The sequence below is a fragment of the Narcine bancroftii genome, chromosome 4 (genome assembly GCF_036971445.1).
Source record: "Narcine bancroftii isolate sNarBan1 chromosome 4, sNarBan1.hap1, whole genome shotgun sequence".
Lineage (NCBI taxonomy): Eukaryota > Metazoa > Chordata > Chondrichthyes > Torpediniformes > Narcinidae > Narcine > Narcine bancroftii.
The window spans coordinates 20,429,894-20,454,846 of record NC_091472.1 but is presented as its reverse complement, the minus strand read 5'-3'; the positions used below and the strand labels follow the sequence as shown (position 1 = coordinate 20,454,846).

The 24,953-nt window shown below is 39.1% G+C and overlaps 1 protein-coding gene across 4 annotated transcripts in view; it reads left to right on the top strand.

The window, feature by feature from the left end:
• sdccag8 (SHH signaling and ciliogenesis regulator sdccag8) overlaps positions 1–24,953 on the top strand; it is a 497,941-nt gene that overhangs the window by 91,338 nt on the left and 381,650 nt on the right. For 3 of the 4 annotated variants that reach the window (XM_069930903.1, XM_069930904.1, XM_069930902.1), the window contains exons 10-11: positions 1,788–1,940; positions 11,700–11,834. In XM_069930903.1, coding sequence (XP_069787004.1) covers positions 1,788–1,940; positions 11,700–11,834 — 288 coding nt within the window. The remainder of the gene's footprint in view (positions 1–1,787; positions 1,941–11,699; positions 11,835–24,953) is intronic. The other variant, XM_069930905.1, reaches the window with a different exon arrangement.

Here is a 24,953-nt window from a genome sequence, read left to right as displayed (position 1 = left end):
GCATTCTTCTCCATGCTCGTGCAGCACACACGCTACAGGAGCATCATTTATGGTAGGGGATTTAGAGGGAACTTAAGAAGAAGCTTTTACACCAAGAGGGTATTTGAAAGGTATAGAAAGCTATAGGCCATGTGCTGGTAAATAGGATTAAATACTTGATGTTGGGTTGAAGGGCTTGTTTCTGTACACAGTGACTACAACTCTGAGGGACTGGAAGGACAGATGTTGAACTTTTATAGGAATAAGAGAGCGGTTGGTGTTTTTATTGTAATTAGTGCTTAAGTCATTGGTGGTCTGTATTGATTTATTGATATTTGTAGTGGTTTTGCTGTGTCATATTAGAGGATGATTATAAATCAGTCACATGATGGCTAGAATAATAAATGAGAAGATTTTTTTTTACCTTAAAGAACATTAATGAGCCATATGGATGTTTCTTTAAATTCATCCACCATTGCTTGTACTAGCTTAATCCAGATTTACTAAATTCATCAAATTTAAGTTCTTTTGGCATCTGTGATGACATATGTTCAAATGTCTCTCAACCTTTTAACCAGTTGTGTCCACACAGGCTCTATTATATGCCTTGCATGGACAATGATTTGTTTTATAATCCAGAATCTACTTTTTCTTTTTAAAATATAAGATTACATACAGAGTTTTAGAAAAGAAAGCACATAAAAAAATATTTGTATACATGTAAGCACTCAAAAAGAACAAAATGGATGAAACTAAGTTGAGAATTCCTTAGTAAACATAAGAAACAATAAAGGTGAAAAAAAAAATTATATACTCCATCTCATCTCCCCTCTCCCTCTAATCAAGGTTTCCATATATAATAAATAAAACAAAAATGCTGATCCAAAGTTGACCCCCCCCCCAACCCCAGCAGAATCTACTTTTTTTAAGGAGAATGTGCATGACTTTGCACTTTCAGGCAATTTAAATAAGAAATGTGTATATTTTAATTGTTACAGTATTTGCGCTTTCAAATATTTTGTTAGCAGCTCTTGACTCCTCTTACACCACTTGGAATCATTATTTCAATAAACTATCAGTTAATTGCTGAAAAATATCAAAGATTTGGGAGGAGAGAGTGTAAATCCAAGTGTCTTCTGGAGAAAAAAAGGGTAGAATAAAATTGATGAGTCGAATGGCCTGTTTGATGCCACATTAATTTCTACAAACTACGTCTACTACCTTCTGGAGGAAGGCCTTCTGCTAACAAATATATGAAGACACTGCAATTTAAGTTCAGCGTTAAAAGTTTATAATTATTTGGTCTCTAAGTATTATTTTGCATTACTACCCTTAAAGTGAAGGTCTGAGCAGTTTTGAACTGCTTTTAGAGTTTAGCAGTATCATGTTCTTGCATATTTTTAATCTCAAAGCCTGATTTTTTTCAGTGGTCCTAAAACATTCCTGGGAAATTTTAATTAATAAATCAGTTGAATAAGAAATATTTTGATATAAATTCTCGTTATTATGAACATCCTTTTATTGACAAATAATATACAAATGCAAGTGAAATGTTTATTTTCTCATTACATGCTTACATACCTGGCTTCACTTCACAAATTTGTGATTTTTTAAAAAAAATTCAGCAATTATGACTTTAAATAAACATAACTGTTTAGAGTTTCAGGAGCTCAATTCTGTTTACAGTTTGGACCTCACATGAATCTGCAATCTGGCACCATTCCCAAACAAAAATACCATGCGATAATCTATTAGCCTGCCATGTTCTGTTTAGCTTCAAACCACAGCATGCTTTTCCTTTTCTTCAGGCTGTGTTGCACTGTGAGCAGCTGAAGAGTGAGATGTTACGCCAGAAAGAAGGACTAGAAAGAGAACTAGCCTGTCAGCAAGAAAAAGTTGAAAATGCTAAGAAAAATGTGCAGGAAGAAATGAGGAAACAGCAAGAAGAGTTGACATCAAAGGTAGGAAAGGAAAATATTACTACTTTATATTTATAAATCATAATTACCTTGATATACAGGTGCCTAACCTTTTATCCAGGATCTTCGGGACTGGACACTTGCCATTGTTTGGAACCTTCCGGATTTTGGAAACATTTTAAAATGCTGGCCCCTTTAAGAAAATGTGATGTTTCAAAATTGCACAAAACAGGGGCACGGGGTGTTAAATGAATTTAGAACAATAAAGACCATAAGAGACTATAATATCATTAGTATGTTTTTTTATTTTAAAAGTAGAACTTCAAAATAAAACTGGCTCAGACACCCCCACTCCCCCCACCATCCCCTGCCTTCTCTGACCTTCAGTGGAAAGGTGGCTCTTGGCCCTAAGCATCTGGTGGGAGAGAAGCAAGTGGCAGCTGGCTCAATGTGGGAGCAATGGCTGTCTTCCTTATCCATAATTCCCCATGCACCTGGAGCTACTCTGGTGCTGGCAGAGCAGTTCCTGCTGTGTGGGGGATTATGGGTAATGAAGATGGTCATTGCTCCTGCATTGAGCTGTCGCCAGCCGCCGCTGAGTGTGAACTCCGGGCTTGGCAGCACAGCACCCCTGCTGCCATGTAGGGAATTAGATAGGGGAGAAACAGATAGGTGATGGACGCCCTGGGGCAGGGGGAGGTGACCGTCGAATGGCAAAGGATGGGGGACGGCAACTTATTGATGGGTGGGGTGCAACCAACGGACAGGGTGGAGTGGGAGATGACCGACCAATGGGCAGAAGGCAACTGGACGGATGAGTGCAGTGACTGACAGAAGGCCAGGGGTGGGGGGGGGGCAGAAAACGACAGAAGGTGGGGGCTAGGAGCAAGGCGGTCAGGTGTTTTAATTACCCAAAAAAAGTGCCCGTTTTTAGAGGTTGCCAGTGTTCAGAATCCCAAATAAAAGGTTAGGCACCTGTACCATCATGCTGTTTTTGGAAAACTTCGCTAAAATACTTGTCCACTGAAGGTGAAATTCCAGCCAAACATGAATAAAATTTAATTTGATATGGATCTGTTATTGCAAAGTGAGATGATGGGATACAGATACAAATAAATCTCACATTTCAATGTCACTTCAAGAATTGCAAAGTGTTGTTTCTGTTACATCCAGTAGATGGAGGTGATGGCTGGTGAGATGGAATTTGCTTCTTCACAGCAATTTTATGGGCACTATTTTATATTATCACCAATTAAATTCATATTGTGTGACAGATTATGTTATATTTTATATTGTATATAAATAAATTTTATAGGAGATAAATTGTGGCAGTTTTTTTTAGTGTAGATCACATTCAAACACTTAAAAATAGATCTCATTTATAATGCCAGAGCTCTGCTCAAGCCAGACAGTCCAGGCTCCGAGTCCCTTTGCACAAACTTTGAAGGATGGCTATAAGGACTTCAAAAGTAGGTGTTAATTGGACATGCTGTGGAGTAATGAATTATTGCTTTGGAAAGTAACAAATGAACAAACTCAGATTAGGTCCAGAGCCGCAGTCTGTCTGAGTGCAGTTGGCTGTTCTAAGAGGGTCATGTGGTTTTCTCAGAGAGAGAGAGAGAGAGAATTCAGTTCTACAGTTCAGCAGCAGCAGCTGGGACTGGAACAGGACAAGCTGACAAACTTGTGGAAAAACCCCATTTTGAAGATGGGTTGTGAGTTCTTAGTTCAGCCTGGTCAAAGCCCTTGTAGTCCATACAGGAGAGGATTGGCTGTATAATGTTTCACTTGAAATAAGGGAAACAAAATGGAACTCTGTGGTGACCTGAAAGGAAGAGGTAATCATTCTGGTAAACTCTGATGGGGCAAGTTTCTTCGGCAAGACACTGTCGTGGCTGATCGAAAGGGATCAGTTGTGGGTGTCCAATGAACAGCAAATCTCTGAAAATTGACAAGAACCTTCCTGAGTGGTAACCATTTACCTTTCAAGCACCAAAGCCTGGTGAAATTCATAAATGTTAAATTCTGTGCAGAGTATAAGAATTGCCTGAAACCAGTAAACTTGGAGGAGTGAGAAGTGAGATTGGACTGTGAATTAAAGAACTTTTTATGAACTTACACATACATTACATACACGTGCGCTTCGAATTAGAAGGGGATTAAGTTAGGTTAAGTTATGTTAATAGTAATAAGTAAAAGTTTGATCCTGTTTTAAAGATAATTAAAAGCAACTTTTGTTTAAATAACCATTTGTCTTGGTGAATTTCTATTGCTACTGAGTTTTGGGGTCATAATAATTTTTTCAAGGGATAAGCATTAATTTTATTGCAACAAACTTCTTCAGCTTTGTAACATAATAATGAAAATGAATACTACATTTATAAATAAATTACTTTCCAAATATATCTTGTGGTATTCTTGGAGTTGTAGTTTTGATTGACATTCATAAGGCTTGAGCTGTTGGGGTCAGTTGGAGGTAAGTTATTTGTGGTATTTTGAATGTGTGTAATGTTTCATTAATACAATAATTCTTGTACAATCTCAGTCTTAAAATTGGCAAGATTACTTTTAGTATTAATTTAACTTATTCCAACCCTTGCTTCCATCCACTTTCAGGCCAGAATTAACAACTACTGTATTCCATCGAAATGCATCAATCCAAAACTAAAGCCTGCTTGAGCTGGAGATTAGAAATAGTATAAATACAATGTTCTAGCAACTTTAGAGTACTGGTTGTCACTAATTCTGTCCTTGCAATTACCCTCAATTATATTATTGAGTTGAACAGTGAGGAAAAAAGCTCTGGTATATTAGAACAAAATTCAGGATGATTGACCATAAAGAAAATAAATCACATAACCTAGTCGTCCTTTTAGATGAAGTTTATAGGTTCAGTACTTCAAGTATTCAAAAGCACAAAAATAAAGCAAGAAAGGTGGTATAGCCATTGCTTGCAAGAGAAGTTAATGGTAGCACTGGAACAAGGAAAAGGCTTTTAATGTTACCAAAAAATTGTTGGAGGACCAAGAAATAGATAATGAAGAGTAGTACATAAGAATAATCTAGCAAGAAACATGAAAATATATCTTAAAAACCTTTTAAAGATCAATAGAAAGGAAAGTAAATGCAAAAGTTCATCTGTTCTCTTATTCTGAGATGAGAGAAATTATATTGGGCAGTAAGGAAATAATAAAATTAAACTGATTTAATACAGAATATCTTCCTGGAATTGGTGGACAAAAACAGCCCTAAAACAAATGAGATGAAACAAATTAGCATAAGGTATTTTAAACTATTGGAGAAAGTTATGGGGCTGCAAATCTAATTTTTAAGTCCTGAGTACCTGATGAACAGCATTCCAGGTTTTGAGTGGTGGTGACAACCTTCAGTGTTCATCTTCCAGAATTCCATGAATACTTGCGTGGTTCCCGTCTATTTGAGTGTTATGGAGAACTGGCATAGAAATGAAACTGAGGCGGCAAGCCAGCATATCGAAGCATTTATTGCCCATACAAATTGCTCTTAATGTGGCAGTGAGCTGCCACTTTAAACCACCGTGAAGCTGCTCCCACAGTGCACTTAATTTTTTTTACATACAGTATGGTAACGGGCTCTTTTAGCCCACAAGCCTGTGCTATCCAATTACACCCAATTGACCTACAACCCTGGTACGTTTTGAATGATGAGAGGAATCTGGAGCACCTGGAGAAATCTCATGCAGACACGGGGAAAATATACAATCTCCTTCCAGGCAGCACTGGATTCAAATCGTGGTCGTTGGCGCTGTTACAGCGTTGCACTAACCGCCCTTTGAGCAGGAAGTTCCAAGATTTAGATTCGGCAGTGATGAAGGACCAGTGATACGTTTTGGAATCCCAATGGTGTGCAGCTTAAAGAGGTGGGGGTGGGAAACGCAGCATCTGCCCTTGTTCTTGGAAGTTGCTTATGAATGAACCTGTGCATAGAATTGCTGCACACTCTAGGTGATGTGCATAGCAGCATCTGATCCCAAGTGCTGAAGAAATGAATGTTTATGAAGATTTATTAAGGCGTCAATCAGGCAAGCGGTCTTGGATGATGTTATACTCCATTGGAATTTCTTTCTTCTAGACAAATGAAGAATATTCCACTTTGCTTCTGAGTTTTCCATCATTTATAGTGTCTGAGGTGTCAAAAGCCGAGTAACTCACTGCAGAAAACCCAGCCCCCAAACTACTCTGGTAACTACAGTATTTATGTGGCCGGGTATGGGTTTTTAGTCGGTAGTAGCACAAAGGGTACTGATAATGGCCGACTTGATCTGTTTGATGGAATTAATCATTTTGGCATTTTTGTGACGTGAATGTTCAATGAAATATATCAGTTACCACCTGAATGCTGCCTTTGCTTCCTATCCAGCAGTAAATTCCTGTTTGCTTTAATAATCATTTCAAGTGTGAACTAAATTTATCTAAATATAATGAGGACCATGCTGAGAATACTTTTTGTAATATCTATAAATAATTTGCACAAGGATGTTTGTGGCAAGTAAAAACACAAACTGCTGGAGAACCTCAGCAGGTCAAACGGTGTCCTTTATGTAGCAAAGGCAAAGCTACATCACCGATGTTTCGGGCTTGAGCCCTTCATCAAAGTATGAGAAAATTCTGGCAGACATACGAACAAAAGAGTAGGACGGAGGAAGGGGGTGACAAAGGCAGGAGATGATAGGAGGAGAAAGGAAGGTGAGTAAGTTTGCTGGCGACATCGATTATCCAAAATCCTCAGTTATCCAAATTTTTTTTGGAGATGAACTGACTGGAGACCTCAGGCTCCTGGCGGTGGCAGTAGTAGATCTCGGACTCCTGGTGCCAGCATCAGTGGACATCGGGCTCCCAGCATAAGCAGGGCCTTGGTAGGGAGATGTTGGTAATCAGTGGTGGCCAGCATTTTTTTTTTTTTGGTGAGAATTAAACATTATTTTAATGCTTAAAAAGCCTCAGCTTGTTGTTTGTTGTTGTTTAAACACTGTTACAAGTGATTTGCTGTTGATACTGGGCTGTTTTAAAAAAAATATTGACCAGTTCTCTGAAAAAAGCGTTTATCCGAAATGGGTCCAATCCCGACCATGTCGTATAATCGGAGTTGTACAATGTTGGGATATCATGTGGAAGTTGTACAAGATGCTGATGAGGCCACACTTGGAATATTATGTGCCAGTTTGATCACTGTAAGGTAAAAACATCATGAGATGGGACCGGAGAAGGAGTCACCCAGTACTAAGGAGTAACAGGATGCAGGTGTGACCTTGTACACTCAAGATAAGCTTGGCACTAACAAGCTGATGAGCAGCAGACTAACAGTGAAGGATAGCAACAGCTTATTCATTGGACAGTGTAATGGTATGATAATTTACTAAGTTTGTGTCCTGAGGTATAAAAAAACACCACTTGCTGATATCAGGAGAATGCGCCTTCTCCAACTAACACTGTTAGTTGTAAGGGTTACAATCTGGTAATAAAGAACCTTGATTTCGACTCAGTCTGGTGTCTGACTCACTCATTCTTGAACAAAGCAGACCTAACATCACCCAACTGTAGGAAGGATATAAAGATTGAAAGGGTACAGAGAGGTTTACAAAGTTGTTGCCAGTATTGGGGAAATTGAGTTATTGTGAGAGACTGGAAAAGCTAGTCTTGTTTTAATTCAAGTGCTGGAGGTTGTGGGAAGATGTTATTGAGTCTATAAAATGATGAAGAGCATTGATGAGGTGAATGGTGCACTAACACAGGAACAGCAATGGAAAATTCACCAGATAATGGTAAATTCAAAATAATAGTTTTTATTAAACTATTAATAACTTTTCTTACTTAACTCTAAACTTAACCCCACTATGCGCAAGTGTGTGTGTGTGTGTAATTCAGAGTCCCAATCTGAGGGGTAAATATATATATGTGTGTGTGTGTGTAATTTAAAGTCCCTGTGTGTGTGTGTGTGTGTGTGTGTGTACGCAATTCAAAGTCCTAATCTGAGAAGTCAATGTATGTGTGTGTATGTTTTGACGCGCAATTCAAAGTCCCAATCTAAGAATTTAATGTAAATGTGTGTAATTCAAAGTCCCAATCTGAGAAGTCAATCTTTAAAAGTTCAGCATAATTTTAGTCTTGCTTGAAGATCTTAAATTCTCAGTTCAGAAATTATTATAAAGCGCTTTTAAACATTTTATATTCAGGCCTGTTTTACTCACAATTATGTTTTGCACATGAAGATTCTGCCCTCTTCTCAAAGACAGCGAATGTGGCTATTTTCTTCCACAAATGAATTCAGAATCCCAGACAGGAATTAAACAACTGGTTATCTTCTTCCATGATCAAGTCACAAACCAGACAAGAGTTAAACAAAGAGGCCAAACACAAAAATAGACCCAGTAGGATTCTGTCCTCTTTTCCAAAGAGACAGCAAAGTGGTCTTCATTAATTCAATAGCCACTGATTCTGTGTTTCCCCTTTTCCCAGGAGTAACACACAACAAACAGCACCAATTCTGGATACTGTAACTCAACCCTGTCTTTTACAAGGTTTCAACCCCTGTATGTCACAGGGTTTTGACTTCTGTAAACTCCAAGCTGAACTGATCCAAAACTGAACTCAAAATGTCTGAATTCAGTAATATATTTCTTCAAGTCATGTGAAAGTTACATAATGGACGAGGTGAGTCCCAATTCTTGGAAACCACATGACAATCAGTTTTATTTCTACCAAAATTCTGTTCCTTTTTCAAAACCATTCCATACCCATAAAACCTCATCATCTCTGTTCAAGAGGCTTAAGTGACTTAGATTAAAAACAGATGGCTTCCTCAGCAGTTCTTGAATAATTAAGTCCCACTTGAAATCCATTAGCTCTGTCTGTCCTAGACGCATTGACTCGAAGAATGAACACTCTTATCAGTAAACAATGGTTCTCTATAAATGTGCTGTGACTTGTGTGTGACCCTGTACCAACCCTAACTAAGAATACAGATACAATATTTTAACTCTATAGTTTACTAAGATATTTTCATAAAAGAAATATAGTTTGGGTAGTTTTAACATTAAATTAAAGATTAACATAAATCTGTTACAGTATTAACAAATGAAATTTTGAGTTTTCGAGAATAATTTTTCTAAGTTAATAAGTTTTCATTCTTCCTAAACTACAAATGTTTGTGCAATTTTTCAGGAGGTTATTCCTTTTTATACCGAGTGGTTCTCAACCTTTTTCTTTCCACTTACATCCTACTTTAAGTAATTCCTATGCCATCGGACTCTGTGATTAGTAAGGGATTGCTTAAGCTGGTATGTGAGTGGGAAGGGAAGATTGAGAATCACTGCTCTGGACCCAATTATTACTGAAATATTTTGCTTGAGAAAAATTGTCATTGGCTCATTTCCTTTGGAGTTCTGAAACTGTGCACATAACGAGTCCATGAGGTACGTTTCAAACAGTGGTTTTCAAACTTCGTTTCCATTTACACACCACTTTAAGCAATCCTTTACTAATCACAGAACACTTATGGCATAGGGAATACTTAAAGTGATGTGTGAGGGGAAAGAAAAAGGTTGGGAACCACTGCCTTATATCGACAGAGCTCTAATTTTTATTGCTCTAATTTATGGGGTCTGATCCTTTAAATTTAATTATAAATGTACTCTGGTGCCATCTGGTGGAGGAATAAGATATCTATTTGTCTACAATGATCAGTGCAACTTCAATTTACAAGGGCAGTAAAGTTAAATACACCTCAAATTACACAATAAATAATATTTATTAATCTTCAAAAAAATGCAAGTGCTAATGTTGCTGTTGTGACGCTGCATCGAGTAGATAATAAATTATATATTTTAATATCTCCACTACAATAATGGAGAAAGGATTTGTGTCTACAATATATATCTACTGGCATTCAAGGATAATGAACAGACATTCTTACATTTGTTTAATTATTGTTTATTTTACATTGTGAATCATTGTCCTCTGCATTGTTGGTTTAAGCTTTAAATAACTTCTTCCCTTATCATTCTTGACAAGACTACTCCAATGGATTCCTTGATGATCTCTTGAGCATTAACCTCTGCAGATATCAATATCAGAAAACAAACCTTTTATATCCTGTCACCTCTAACCTCCAGATTTTCAGATTTATTGTCAGAGTACATATATGACATCACATATAGCCCTGAGATCCTTTTTCCTGCAGGTGCACAAGAAATACGACGAATTGGTCGTGCAAAAAAAAAAAACACAGCGTAAGCATGTAAACAAAGAACTGCAGACAATGAATACAAACAAACTGTGTAATACAGAGAGAAAAAGAAAATCATGAAAGTGTACCAGGAAGACTCCTTAATTGAATTTCTGATTCAGTTTGTCGCTGAGAATTCTGATAGTGGAGGGGTAGCAGCTGTTCCTGAACCTGGTGGTTGAGTCTTATTGCACCTATACCTCTTTCCTGATGGTAGCAGTGAGAACAGAGCGTATGCTGGGTGGTGAGGGTCTTTGATGATTGTTGCAGCTCTTCAATGGCAGCGCTCCCTATAGATGTACTCAATAGTGCGGAGGGTTTTCCCTGTGATGTCCTGGGCTGTGTCCACGACCTTTTGCAGGGCTTTATGCCTAGAGGTATTCCCCATACCAGACTGTGATGCAGACTAGGTTGGTTTTGGAGATTCTCTCTGCCCTCAAGATGATTGCTGAATCAGTGAGGATTTCATGCCACTCTTAAACCCATGAGAAAACACTCATAAGGATATTTGTTTGGCAGCTTTGCAGAGTGTTATAGACAGTCCAATCAAGATTCAGACCTGCTTCTCTCTCTGTTCCATTTGTAATGCCATAAATCTAACTCTAATTATCTGCAGGGCAGCTTGCCAATTTTTGATTGCTATTGATGTACAAGCAAGTTGCTGGAGAGTTCACAACAGGAGTCTACATTTTGTTTGGTTCCTTTTTTTATCCCCCAGGGAATGTATCACGGAAGATCATGTTTGCTGTGTAATTATATCACTGTAGAATTTACTCTGAGTAGAGTAGTTGCTTGTGTTCCCGAGGGAGGCTGTGTTTAGACACTGAGTTTTTTTAGAAGTGCATTGGTAGTTCTGGATAAGGATTTTGTTTTACTTAAACTAAGCTTGTTTTCTAACATTTGGAAGCCTGGGATGATTTTTTTCACTGGTATTCATTGGCCACTTAAAATTCTGATGTTATTTATCTGAGGAACATAGACAATTTAAATGATCACCTATTAAACAATACTTGACTATTATTAACCTTGTATATTTCTATAAAGACTGATATTTTGCCTCTAAATATTATGTTCATTCTGGGCTTAATCTGACAAACTCTCACCTACTGAGCCTTTTAAAGAAGCAATTAAATGCAAGATTTGTTCCATTATGCTTATATCTTCTGAGGAGATATTTTAAATGTGTTTTGTGCCAATTTGACCCTTTCTTTCTGAACTTTTAAGAATTGGGTTGCAGAAGTAGCCTGCATGTATTGAATTCAGCTTGGATCTTCTGACTGGTCCCTTGTATCGAAGAAGGGTACGGGGAGGGATAGTCTATTGTTTTTTTAAATTTACAAAAATAACCTTTCACATTGTAATAAATTAAACAAAAGAACTCGTGCATATAACTGCACAACTATGAGTTCATATCTCCAATTATGTTGACCCAATACATACTGTGCCTATAAGAAATAACATTAGTTAAATCTGGAATTCACCTGTGCTCCTCACAATTAGCAGATAAACAAGATTCCTGATAACTCTGTTTATTCACAGGTGAACTGTTTGTCGGAGAATGTTGCATACCTTGAAGGTCAGTTGCAAAGGCTGAAGAGAGAGAAGGACTCGGCATGTAGCCAACTGGAAGCAACTCAGCAGCAGTTAAAGAGTACTGAGATGGAAATTAATAAGGTATTAAGTTAAAAGTTCTCTGGACGTGGTAATGGAATAATACAATGATAGTTGATGTTTTGCTAGTTGTAGGGTTGTAAATAAATATATATTTAGGGATGTTGCAGGGTAAATCTCTCGTCTATCTATTTACTCATGGGAGAAGAATGTTCTCTCTTGTAACGAGTGAATTGAAAATTTTCGTGCATTGAGAAAGCAAAAAGCTGGAAATCTGAAATAAAAACAGAATATTGAAAATACTCAGCAATTTAGAGTATTGGGGAGAGAAATATATGGGGGAAAAACAGATAGCATCTCTAGTCGATGACCTTTCCTCAGAAATGAATTCATTGCAGTTGTTGTGGTTCACCTTACTAAGTTCATGTATATTCTATATGCATCTCCATTATAAATGATTTATTTTTATAAATAATTTAAATCTAGTTAAAATCACCTTTGCATACCCAGTGTGGCCAAATAATCCACAACTTGATACTGTTCCTTGTGTGTTTTCCTGTGACGTTGTCTGTGTACTTTTATGTGTGTTCCTGGATTCTGTCATAAGTAATACAGGGCATGATGAAAAGAGAAGGTTGTGTATCGGAATGGGGTAAGATTGATTGAGCAGCTATCTATGAGAAGGTACCTCAAAATACACAGCCTGATCAGTATTTTGTGTAAATATGTTAACATTTTCACTTTCATGTTAAATCATATATTAAAAAAAATTCAGAAATGTATTATTATTGTTTGATTCATATGGATCCATTCACTTCATTAGTTGCGCAAGGTTAAATTGTATCTTCCATTAACGAGACTTACATTTTTGAAGCCTGTCTTTCTGGTCTCTTATCATTTCTCATTATTTTCAGAACATTTTATCAATTATAGATTTTTTCTTTTGTATATGCATCAAAATGATTTCTAAGCAACAAGAACTAAAATGGAGCCACCATTGCTTTCTTGAAGTCATTGCTTCTAATCCAATAACATTTATTCGTCCTAAATCTGCTTCCTGACTTTTTGCCAGTTTAATATATGCCATTACACTTCTTTTGTGGCGCATCATATTCATAATGGAAAATAAACCTAAAAAATTTTGGAAACACTCGAGTGGTTAGGAAGCATTCATGGAAAGAGAAACTGAGTGAAGTTTTCATCTTGAGAATATAGCCAATCCTGTTCTCAGTCAGTGGATGGAGTGGAGGCAGATGCATGAACAATCCCAGATGAAATATTGCTATTTTTGGAATTTGTGTCACAAGGCCAGCAAGCAGCACAGGTTTGGTATATATATATATATATATAAGATTCAAAAGGAGCACTGCACTCCACCTAAAAGCTCCTTTGCGCAGGCCCGAGGACAGGTCCATGTCCTCCCCCTCCACGTCCTCCCCCTCCACGTCCTCCCCCTCAAAAGATGCTCACAAACTCAAGCTAGCATGCTGGAACATCAGAACCATGCTAGACAAGGCTGACAGCCACCGACCTGAACGTCGGTCTGCCCTCATTGCACATGAACTCCTCAGACTTGACATCGACATAGCCGCTCTCAGTGAAGTCCGCCTGGCAGATGTAGGCAGCCTCCAAGAACGCGGCGTGGGCTACACACTCTACTGGTCTGGCAAGCCTTCGGATGAACGACGCCTATCTGGTGTAGGCTTCATGGTCAAGAGCTTCATTGCCTCCAAACTCGAAAACCTTCCGACAGGCCTCTCGGACCGAATCATGTCCATGCGACTCCCACTTCAAAACAAGCGTCACATCACCCTCATCAGTGTCTATGCTCCAACCCTCCAGGCGGAACCAGCAGAAAAGAACAAGTTCTACACCGACCTGCGCAACCTCATCCAACGTACCCCTACAGCCGACAAGGTTGTCATCCTGGGTGACTTCAACGCTCGTGTCGGCAAAGACTCAGAAACCTGGCCAGGAATCCTGGGCAAGCATGGCGTCGGCAAGTGCAACGACAATGGGCGCCTCCTGTTGGAGCTCTGCGCAGAACAGCGACTTGTCATTACAAACACCCTTTTTCAGCAGAGGGACAGCCTTAAGACCACCTGGATGCATCCCCGATCCAAACACTGGCACCTCCTGGACTACATCCTGGTGCGAGAAAGTGACAAACAAGATGTGCTCCACACCAGGGTCATGCCTAGTGCGGAATGCCACACTGACCACCGGCTGGTTCGCTGCAAGCTCAACCTTCACTTCAAGCCAAAGCCCAGGAACAATAAAGCCCCCAGAAAGAGGTTCAATGTTGGAAAACTGCAGTCAGACGAAGCGAGAGGAAACTTCCAGGCAAACCTCAAAGCAAAGCTCGACGTTGCAACCCGCCTCACGGACCCGTCCCCTGAAACCCTCTGGGATCAGTTGAAGACTACCATACTGCAATCCACTGAAGAGGTACTGGGCTTCTCCTCCAGGAAAAACAAGGACTGGTTTGACGAAAACAGCCAGGAAATCCAGGAGCTGCTGGCAAAGAAGCGAGCTGCCCACCAGGCTCACCTTACAAAGCCGTCCTGTCCAGAGAAGAAACAAGCCTTCCGTCGCGCATGCAGCCATCTTCAGCGCAAACTCCGGGAGATCCAAAATGAGTGGTGGACTAGCCTCGCCAAACGAACACAGCTCAGCGCGGACATTGGCGACTTCAGGGGTTTCTACGAGGCTCTAAAGGCTGTGTACGGCCCCTCACCCCAAGTCCAAAGCCCGCTGCGCAGCTCAGACGGCAAAGTCCTCCTCAGCGACAAGATCTCCATCCTCAACCGATGGTCAGAACACTTCCAATCTCTTTTCAGTGCCAACCGCTCAGTCCAAGATTCCGCCCTGCTCCAGCTCCCTCAACAGCCCCTAAGGCTAGAGCTGGATGAGGTTCCCACCCTGGATGAGACATATAAGGCAATCGAACAACTGAAAAGTGGCAAAGCAGCAGGTATGGATGAAATCCCCCCAGAAATCTGGAAGGCTGGCGGCAAAACTCTGCATGCCAAACTGCATGAGTTTTTCAAGCTTTGTTGGGACCAAGGTAAACTGCCTCAGGATCTTCGTGATGCCACCATCATCACCCTGTACAAAAACAAAGGCGAGAAATCAGACTGCTCAAACTACAGGGGAATCACGTTGCTCTCCATTGCAGGCAAAATCTTCGCTAGGATTCTACTAAATAGAATAATACCTAGTGTCGCCGAGAATATTCTCCCAGAATCACAGTGCGGCTTTCACGCAAACAGAGGAACCACTGACATGGTCTTTGCCCTCAGACAGCTCCAAGAAAAGTGCAGAGAACAAAACAAAGGACTCTACATCACCTTTGTTGACCTCACCAAAGCCTTCGACACCGTGAGCAGGAAAGGGCTTTGGCAAATATTAGAGCGCATCGGATGTCCCCCAAAGTTCCTCAACATGATTATCCAACTGCACGAAAACCAACAAGGTCGGGTCAGATACAGCAATGAGCTCTCTGAACCCTTCTCCATTAACAATGGCGTGAAGCAAGGCTGTGTTCTGGCACCAACCCTCTTTTCAATCTTCTTCATCATGATGCTGAACCAAGCCATGAAAGACCCCAACAATGAAGACGCTGTTTACATCCGGTACCGCACGGATGGCAGTCTCTTCAATCTGAGGCGCCTGCAAGCTCACACCAAGACACAAGAGAAACTTGTCCGTGAACTACTCTTTGCAGATGATGCCGCTTTAGTTGCCCATTCAGAGCCAGCTCTTCAGCGCTTGACGTCCTGCTTTGCGGAAACTGCCAAAATGTTTGGCCTGGAAGTCAGCCTGAAGAAAACTGAGGTCCTCCATCAGCCAGCTCCCCACCATGACTACCAGCCCCCCCACATCTCCATCGGGCACACAAAACTCAAAACGGTCAACCAGTTTACCTATCTCGGCTGCACCATTTCATCAGATGCAAGGATCGACAATGAGATAGACAACAGACTCGCCAAGGCAAATAGCGCCTTTGGAAGACTACACAAAAGAGTCTGGAAAAACAACCAACTGAAAAACCTCACAAAGATAAGCGTATACAGAGCCGTTGTCATACCCACACTCCTGTTCGGCTCCGAATCATGGGTCCTCTACCGGCACCACCTACGGCTCCTAGAACGCTTCCACCAGCGTTGTCTCCGCTCCATCCTCAACATCCATTGGAGCGCTTACACCCCTAACGTCGAAGTACTCGAGATGGCAGAGGTCGACAGCATCGAGTCCACGCTTATGAAGATCCAGCTGCGCTGGATGGGTCACGTCTCCAGAATGGAGGACCATCGCCTTCCCAAGATCGTATTATATGGCGAGCTCTCCACTGGCCACCGTGACAGAGGTGCACCAAAGAAAAGGTACAAGGACTGCCTAAAGAAATCTCTTGGTGCCTGCCACATTGACCACCGCCAGTGGGCTGATAACGCCTCAAACCGTGCATCTTGGCGCCTCACAGTTTGGCGGACAGCAACCTTCTTTGAAGAAGACCGCAGAGCCCACCTCACTGACAAAAGGCAAAGGAGGAAAAACCCAACACCCAACCCCAACCAACCAATTTTCCCTTGCAACCGCTGCAATCGTGTCTGCCTGTCCCGCATCGGACTTGTCAGCCACAAACGAGCCTGCAGCTGACGTGGACTTTTTACCCCCTCCATAAATCTTCGTCCGCGAAGCCAAGCCAAAGAAGAAAAAAAAAAATAAGATTCACTTTAGGAAAGCTTTCAGTACTTAAAGAAGGGTGTAATGAAGGTACATTGTAGTGGTTTAAGTAGGGAAGGGATTAATTCCTTTAAAATAAGATACTTAATCAAGATCTGAGACATGAATAACTGAATATTTTCTAAGTTTTTGGAGTTACTGCCCCTCCTTCAAGACTGGATATGTGATTCAAAGTAATAAATGTCCACCTTGCGGGACAAAACTTGTTAGTTAATGGTAGCAGCTTCAGGTGCATCAGATGGATTGTCAGAAACTCAGAGTAAAGTAAATCTGAGATTTACTGAGAGATTTGGGAATTGTACTGGCAAATTTTGCTCATCAGGATCCTGTGCCGACCAGATTCTTGTAACTTTATTGGAGATTCTAGGGCTGCAGATTAGGAGTCAGAGAGGAAAATAAGTTTTTCAACTATTTTAGATTAATGATGTGAATTATTCTGTACTTTTATGTTTTATTTACCTTTTTAAATTCACTAATTACATTTTAATAGTTCTTAGAAGTCTGAGTAGAATTCAGTTTTATTTAGGACAGAAGGCAAGGCTGCTCCCTTCAACATTGCCTTCCATCAATGGCAGGTAAAGCTGCTTTGAGCGGAACCTTTGAAGTACACCATTCCAAGTACAGAGTAGTCATTTTGATATTACTGCCTGATTCAACAACACAAGTGGCTGGCAACATTAGCCCCCGACCCCACCTGCCCTAAGGGTACCAGTGGATCCTCCATCTACCCTTCACCTCTTTCCTTCCTACAATTCAGAGTCCAGCACTGGTTGCCTTTGTATTCCAACAACTAACTTTACCTTCCCCCTACTTCCTCTTTCTGCCCTTTTTTCTTTGTCTGCTTCTACTTCTACCCAACTGCCTCTATCTCTCAATTCCACCCCTGCCCTCACGCACCAGTCTCCATCCGCCGATCATGCTTCCTTCACCCCTCAGTCCACAAATCTCCTACTGGCCCCTGATTCACTCCTCTGCTCTTTATTCTGCCCCTCTATCCTCTCAACGCAGTCCCAATGGAAGATCTTGAGCCAAAACCTTTAATTCCTTTCCTCCCACAAATGCTGTTCAACCCACGGAGTTCCTCCATTAGTTTGTGATTACATCCAAATATATGTGGATACAATGGGTTGTATTACAGAATATAGATATGTTTTTGGGAGATAAATTGGGTAGGTATTTTAGTGTAGGTCACCTACAAACACTTTAAAACAGATTTTATTTAAAATACTGGAGCTCTGCTCAGGCAAGACATGTTGGGGCCAACAACCTTTGCAAAAGCTTTGGAGAGTGCGAAAGAGACTTCACTAATGGATTGTTGTTTACAAAAAGGCAACAGATGAAAGAGCTTGTCTGAACCGCAGATTGTCTCGAGGGAAACTTGCTGTTCTAAGAGGGTCATGTGGTTTTGCAAGCAGAGAGTCAAAAAGACTTTCTCTCAGAGAGAGAAAGAGATTAGTTCTACAGTTTTACAGTCAGCAGCAGGAGCTGGGACTGGAACAGGGTGAGCTGGCAAGCTTGTGGAAAACCCCATTTGTAAGACAGGTTGTGAGTGCTTAGTTCAGCCTGGTCAAAGCCCTTGTGGTTCATGCAAGAGGAGAGGACTGGCTGTCTAATGCTTCACTTGAAGTAAGAGAAACAAAAAGGCACTCTGTAGTGACCTGAAAATGTAGATGATAACCTCTTGGTTATCATCTGGCGTGGCTGATTAAAAAAGGCATCAGTTGTGGGTGTCAGCATACAACTAATCCCTCTCTGAAAACCGACAGGGACTTACACACACGCACGCTTCAAGTTGGAAGGAGGTTAAGTTAAGTTAAAAGTAAAAGCTTGATCCTGTTTTAAAGATAATTAAACCAACTTTTGTTTAAGCAACCATTTTGTCTTTGAATATCTACTGCTGCTGGGTTTTGGGGTCCTCTGAGCTTGTAACATTTTATGGGGGCTTGTCCTTTTGGATTGAAAATTATTTTTATGATTTATTAGTTGGTTTTTTTTCAATCTAATTTAAAGCTTATGTGTGGAAAAACAGCAGCAATGGATGTTGATACATTTTTGTCACAACATCACCTGCAGAGAGAGAGAAAAGAGGAACTGATGGTTATTTCTAAGGCATTAAAGCTGACTGAAGCCAAGCATTGGATGAGGAAAATACAAATACAGAGGATTATAGTGAAATATTATATAGGTGAGGGAAAATTTGTTGAGAAAAATTTAGATAATTTTCCGGAGGATAGATCTTTTGAGTTGTAATTGGAATTGGAGAAATTGAGGGTGGAAGAAGAAAGAGAAAAATGGAGGATGGATGAGAAAAAAGAGAAATGGAGGGTGTTGGAGGCTGAGAAACAGAGACAATATGAGGCAGACCAAACTGAAGTTGAAAATCAAAGAAAATATGACTTGGAAAGATTGAAAGGGACAGACAGTTTCAATAAGAGAAGTTAAAAATTGAGATGGAGGGAAGTAAGACAATTGAGGCTATTAAAAGGTGTGTTCCAAATAAGGTTAAATTATACTTAGATGAGAGAAATGTGGGGACATGGCGACAAACGGCTAGATTAGCGGACGAATTTGCCCTAATTCACAAAAATCCATTTCAGAATAGGAAGTATTTTCAGAGAGTTACTGTGGAACAGATTAATAAGCCTGTTCAGGGGGTTAACGTGGAGCAGACAGGTAAACCTGAAATTACGTCTGGGGAGAATGTTAAGAGAAAAGATTAAGGTAAGGTGGGAAAGGACAGAACTTCTAGATTTTTATGTCATTTTTATAAAAAACCGGTCATGTAATTGCAAATTGTCTAGTATTGAAAAAGAGACGAGAAAAGGAGATTTAACTAGAAGCTTGTATTCAGACAGTTGAATTTAAGGAGGGGAGATGTTCCAAACCTGGTAAGGATGTCATGGATGTTTCCAAACCTTTTGTGTCAGAGGGCTTGATTTCAGTAAAGGAGGGAGAATTACAGGTTCCAGTTAAAATTCTTAGAGATACTGGGACTGCTTAGTCACTGTTGTTGGAAAGTGTTTTAACTCTTGATCAGAAGACTGACACAGGGGAGACAACTTTGATTAAAGGTGTTGGAGGTGAGGTAGAGTCAATATCTCTGTACTGACAATAACCACAACAGCAGTGCAAGTATAAGACAGCTTTAATAAACTAATATGTACACAAGGAGGTCTTGTCTCTCTGCAAGACAAACCTTGAAGGCTCTGGACTGCTTTATGTACAAGGTCACTGGGATGACCCCTGGTGACCTAGTGATGTAATTACATATCACCACATTCTCTTCACAATATAGTGTTAAATTCAGAATTAGTCAAAGGACCTGTTGTAGTAGGAGTAATTATCCATGCAGGGAGTCTCATTTTTATTAGGAAATGATTTGGCAGAGGTTAAAATTGGATCAGTTTTGAGATTAACAAATTGGCCTGGTAAGGATGAAGGTGAAGAGGATTGTGAGATGTATCCTGCAGGTGGTGTTACAAGGTCTTTGACTAAGAAAATGATGAGAGCTGAAGAAGATCCAGTTGATAGAGATTTGCTCAGTGCTTCTGAAATCATTTTGAAAGAGCAGGGTAATTGTGAGAGTAAGGATCTCTTTGTCAAGGAAAGAGTTAATTCTACAACAGAAAACAGATACAGATCTTTTTGTCTTAAGGGATAAAGCAGTAACTGAACAGGAAATTAAAGAAATGGCTTGTGGATATTGTTGATGAGAAAATTGAGACCTATTGATATTCCTGCTAATGAAGAGTGGGGGTTGATTCATCAGGTAGTTGTTCCTAGAAATGAAAGTTTAAATCTAGCCCACAATACACCTTTGGGTGGTCATCTTGGTGTAAAGAAAACCATGAATAAGAATTGGAGACAATATTTCTGGCCTGGTTTGAGGAAGGATGTTGTAAATTGGTGCTGGACATGTCACTTTTGTCAGGTTGTGGGGAAACCTAACCAGGATCTTCCAGTAGCTCCATTGCAACCTATTTCTGTTATTGGGGAACCTTTCACTAGGATTATTGTGGATTGTGTAGGTCCTCACCTTAAAACAAAGTCTGGGAATCAGTACATAACAATTATGTGTACAACGTCGAGATTTCCAGAAGCTATACCATTAAGGAATATTAAAGCCAAAATGGTGGTTAAGGTTCTGGAAATATTTTTCACAGTTTTTGGACTACCTCAGAGATATAGAGTGATCAAGGATATAACTTTATTTTTGGGTTGTTTCAGCAGTTGATTTATGAGTTGGGAATAAAACAGATCACTTCATCTGCGAACCATCCTGAAACTAAGGGAGCTTTGGAAAGATTTCATTCTACTCTTAAAAATATGATGAGGATTTATTGTCTGGAGAATGGAAAAGATTGGGACGCAGGTATTCATTTATTGTTATTTGCAGCAAGGGAGGCTGTGCAGGAGTCATTAGGTTTCAACCCTTTTGAAATTGTGTTTGGACATCAGGTGAGAGGACTTTTAATGTTGATAAAAGAACAGTGGATTAATAAGGATGTGCAGTTGGACTTGCTGGATTATGCTTCTAAACTTAAAGATAGGTTACAAAAAGTGCAGACTTTGGCTCAAGAGAATTTAGAAATGGCTCAGGATAAAATGAAGCATTTATTTGATAGGAAAGCTCAAGTGAAGAAGTTTAAGACAGAAAGTAAAGTTTTAATTTTGTTTCCAACACATGACAATCCTTTGAGAGCTAAATTTTCTGGACTGTCAAAACTGAATGATGTTAACAGTCCAGATCGAAGGAATAAAACTCAGGTTTGTCACATAAATATGTTGAAACCTTATTATGAGGATAAGGGTAGTGGAGAACAATCTGTATCTGAGGTGTTAGTTGTTGATAGGAAGTTGTTGAGGAAGTTATGGATCATAAGTTTATGGAAACAGAATCTTGTGAGGGTAACCTTAAAAAAAAACCATGGTTCCTGTGCATCTGTCTTGACTCAGCAATTTTGGAAAATTTGGAGGAAAAGTTAGGCCATCTTAAGTCACAAGAACAGATGCAGTTGAAAGAATTAATGTTGAAATATACAAATTTGTTTCCTGATTTATCATGATGTGGACGTGGGAGAAGCAAGTCCCATAAATCAACATCCATATTGAATAAACATTCAGAAGAATAAAATCATGGATCAGGAAGTGGAATATATGTTGAGAAATGATATTATTAGACCTTCAAACTCAGATTGGAGTTCTCCTTGTATTCTGGTACTGAAACCAGATGGAACTGATAGCTTCTGTACAGATTACAGGAAGGTTAAATCAGTAACTAAAACAGATGCTTATCCTATTCCGAGCATAGATGACTGTATTGATAAAATTGGGAAAGCTAAATTTCTTACTAAATTGGAGTTACTGGTGTGTGCCTTTAACGAGAGAGGAAAGAATATTTTGGCTTTTGTAACTCCATCCGTTTTATATGAGTACAATGTGTTACCTTTTGGCATGAAAAATTCCCCTGCAACATTCCAAAGGATGATTAATTGGGTAATCCGAGGGTGGACACATACAGATGCCTATATTGATTACTTGGTGACAAAAAGTGACACATGGGAAGAACATCTAAGGGAATTGGACAAATTGTTTGCAAGATTATCCAAAGCAAATTTTACTGTTAATTTAGCAAAAAGTCAATTTGCAAATACCACTGTAACATACTTGGATCATGAAAGCAGTGAGAAGGTTTTTAGGAATGGCAGGATATTTTTGGAAAATTTTCAGAAATTTTGCTGAGGTTACTCATCCTTTAACCAATCTTTTGAAGAAAGGGGAAAAATTTGTGTGGACTAAAGTTTGTCAGACAGCTTTCGAACATTTAAAGGAGATGCTATACTATTACCTTGTGTTACAATTTCCTGATTTTAACAGACCAATTTCTTTAGGAGTGGATGCCAGTGAGGGAGCAGCAGGTGCAGTTTTATTGCAAAAACAATGAAATTGACCATCCAATTGCCTAGTTTTCCAAAAAATTCAATGTTCATCAAAGGAACTATTCCACTATTGAGAAAGAACTGTTCTTTATGATATTTGCTCTGCAAAATTTTGATGTATATCTTGCTACCTCTCATGAACCAATTGTGATATTTACTGCCCACAATCCTCTGGTGTTTTTGAATAAAATAAAGAATAAAAACAGAGATTGTTAAACTGGAGTTTAATATTACAAGAATATAATCTGTAAATTATTCTTATCAGAGCTACAAATAATGTGATAGTAGATTGTTTGTCAAGATGTTAAAATTGATCACGTATATAAATATTTTCTATCAACATTGGGTTACTTTATTATAACATGCTATTTATTATGTATTGTTATCTCTTTAGTGATTTTAAAGACAGTTAAAAGACAGTTTAGTTATAACTAAATTTTAACTCGAGTTAAAAGTCTTTTGAAAGGGAAATTGTGACAGAATATAGATATGTTTTTGGGAGATAAATTGGGGTAGTATTTTAGTGTAGGTTAAATACAAACACTTTAAAACAGATTTTTATTAAAAATACTGGAGCACTGCTCATGCAAAACATATCGGGGCCAACAACCTTTGCAAAAGCTTTGGAGAGTGCCCAAGAGACTTCATTAATGGATTGTTGTTTTCAAAAAGGCAACAGATGAAAGACTTTGTCGGAGCCACTGATTGTCTGCAGGGGAATTTCCTGTTCTAAGAGGGTCATGTGGTTTTGGAAGTAGAGAGAGTCAAACAGGCTTTCTCTCAGAGAGAGAGAGAGAGAGAGAGAGAGGGGGGGGGGAAGAGAGAGATCAATTCTACAGTTTTACAGTCAGCAGCAGGAACTGGGACTGGAACAGGACAAGCTGGCAAGCTTGTGGAAAACCCCATTTGTAAGACAGGTTGTGAGTGCTTAGTTCAGCCTGGTCAAAGCCCTTGTGGTTCATGCAAGAGGAGAGGACTGGCTGTCTAATGCTTCACTTGAAGTAAGAGAAACAAAAAGGCACTCTGTAGTGACCTGAAAGAAAGAGATTATCATCTGGATAACCCTGAAGGGGCAAATTTCTTTGGCAAGACACTGAAGTGGCTGATTAAAAAAGAATAACTAATCTCTCTCTGAAAACCGACAAGAACCTTCCTGAGTGGTAACCATTTACCTTTCAAGCACCAAAGCCTGGTGAACTTTATAAATTTTAAATTCTGTGCACAGAATAAGAATTGCCTGCAACCAGTGAACTTGGAGGAATGAGAAGTGAGATTGGACTGTGAATCAAAGAACCTTTATGAACTTACACACACATTACATACACGTGCAAATAGAATTAGAAGGGGGTTAAGTTAGGTTAGTTAAGTCAATAGTGATAAGTTAAAGTGTGGTTCTGTTTTCATGTTTAAAGATAATTAAAAGCAACTTTTGTTTAAGTAACCATTTGTCTTGGTGAACATCTATTGCTGCTGGGTTTTGGGATCCTCTGAGCTCATAACAGTTGCAATTCTAGTCTGCAGGCATAGTCCATTGGGATTTTGCCCAATGACTTTGAAATACATTAATTAGGGATTTTTAGTGTTAGAATTGTATTTTGTTACTCTTATTCCTATATTCTGGATCACTTGGAAACATTTAATCTAGTGACTTTTTCCCAATTCCATTTCATTTTCATTAATTTTCTTTTGAAGTTAGCACAGTATAATTCTGCACCTCACAATTCTCTCTTAAACTGACAATTGCCATTTGAGAAATGATGAGCATAGATAATTTCTTTTGTGTTTGCTGCAGATTTCTATGAAATGTCTTTTGTCTTCAGTGTATTCTGGTCTTCATGTCATGACTGACGTGATTTTCTTTGTCTAAGTAACAATAGCCTTGAGGTGGCTTAGTGTGCTGTGAAGACTGAAGGATGAATAACAAGAATAACAAGAAACAGTTTAATTCAACAACAATCTCTTGGTTCTAATTGGAAAGAAATCACTAGAATCCTGATTATTGACAGTCTACCCATTTTGGAGGATGACTGTTGATAGTCGGAAATTAAATGCAAATTTAAGCAGCATGAATATGCTTTCTGTATTTATGAATATTTGATGTCTGATTCCCATTTGCTCTTTAAAGATCTATTTCAAACTAGTCTTCCAGTTTTCGCCAATGAATGGACAGAAAGGTAAATGAAAATGTTATATCACATATAAATTATTATATCTATATTAAGGTACGTAAAAATTAATTGACTAATATTTCAGTGAATACCAGCCATGTTTTTTACTCAATGACTAATATTGTGTCATCAATCAGTGATTAATGACCTTATAATCTTCATTTTTTTTACTACATTTTTAATTTGTAATGAAGGTTTTCATTTTTTTTAAATTTTAGATTGTTAAGTGATGAATAAGTACAGCAATAATAAAATAATCTCTTTAAGGAAAACAACTTAGAGCATTGCTGTTGTCAACCAGGGTTCATGCATTCGTTGCTTGCTGGAGC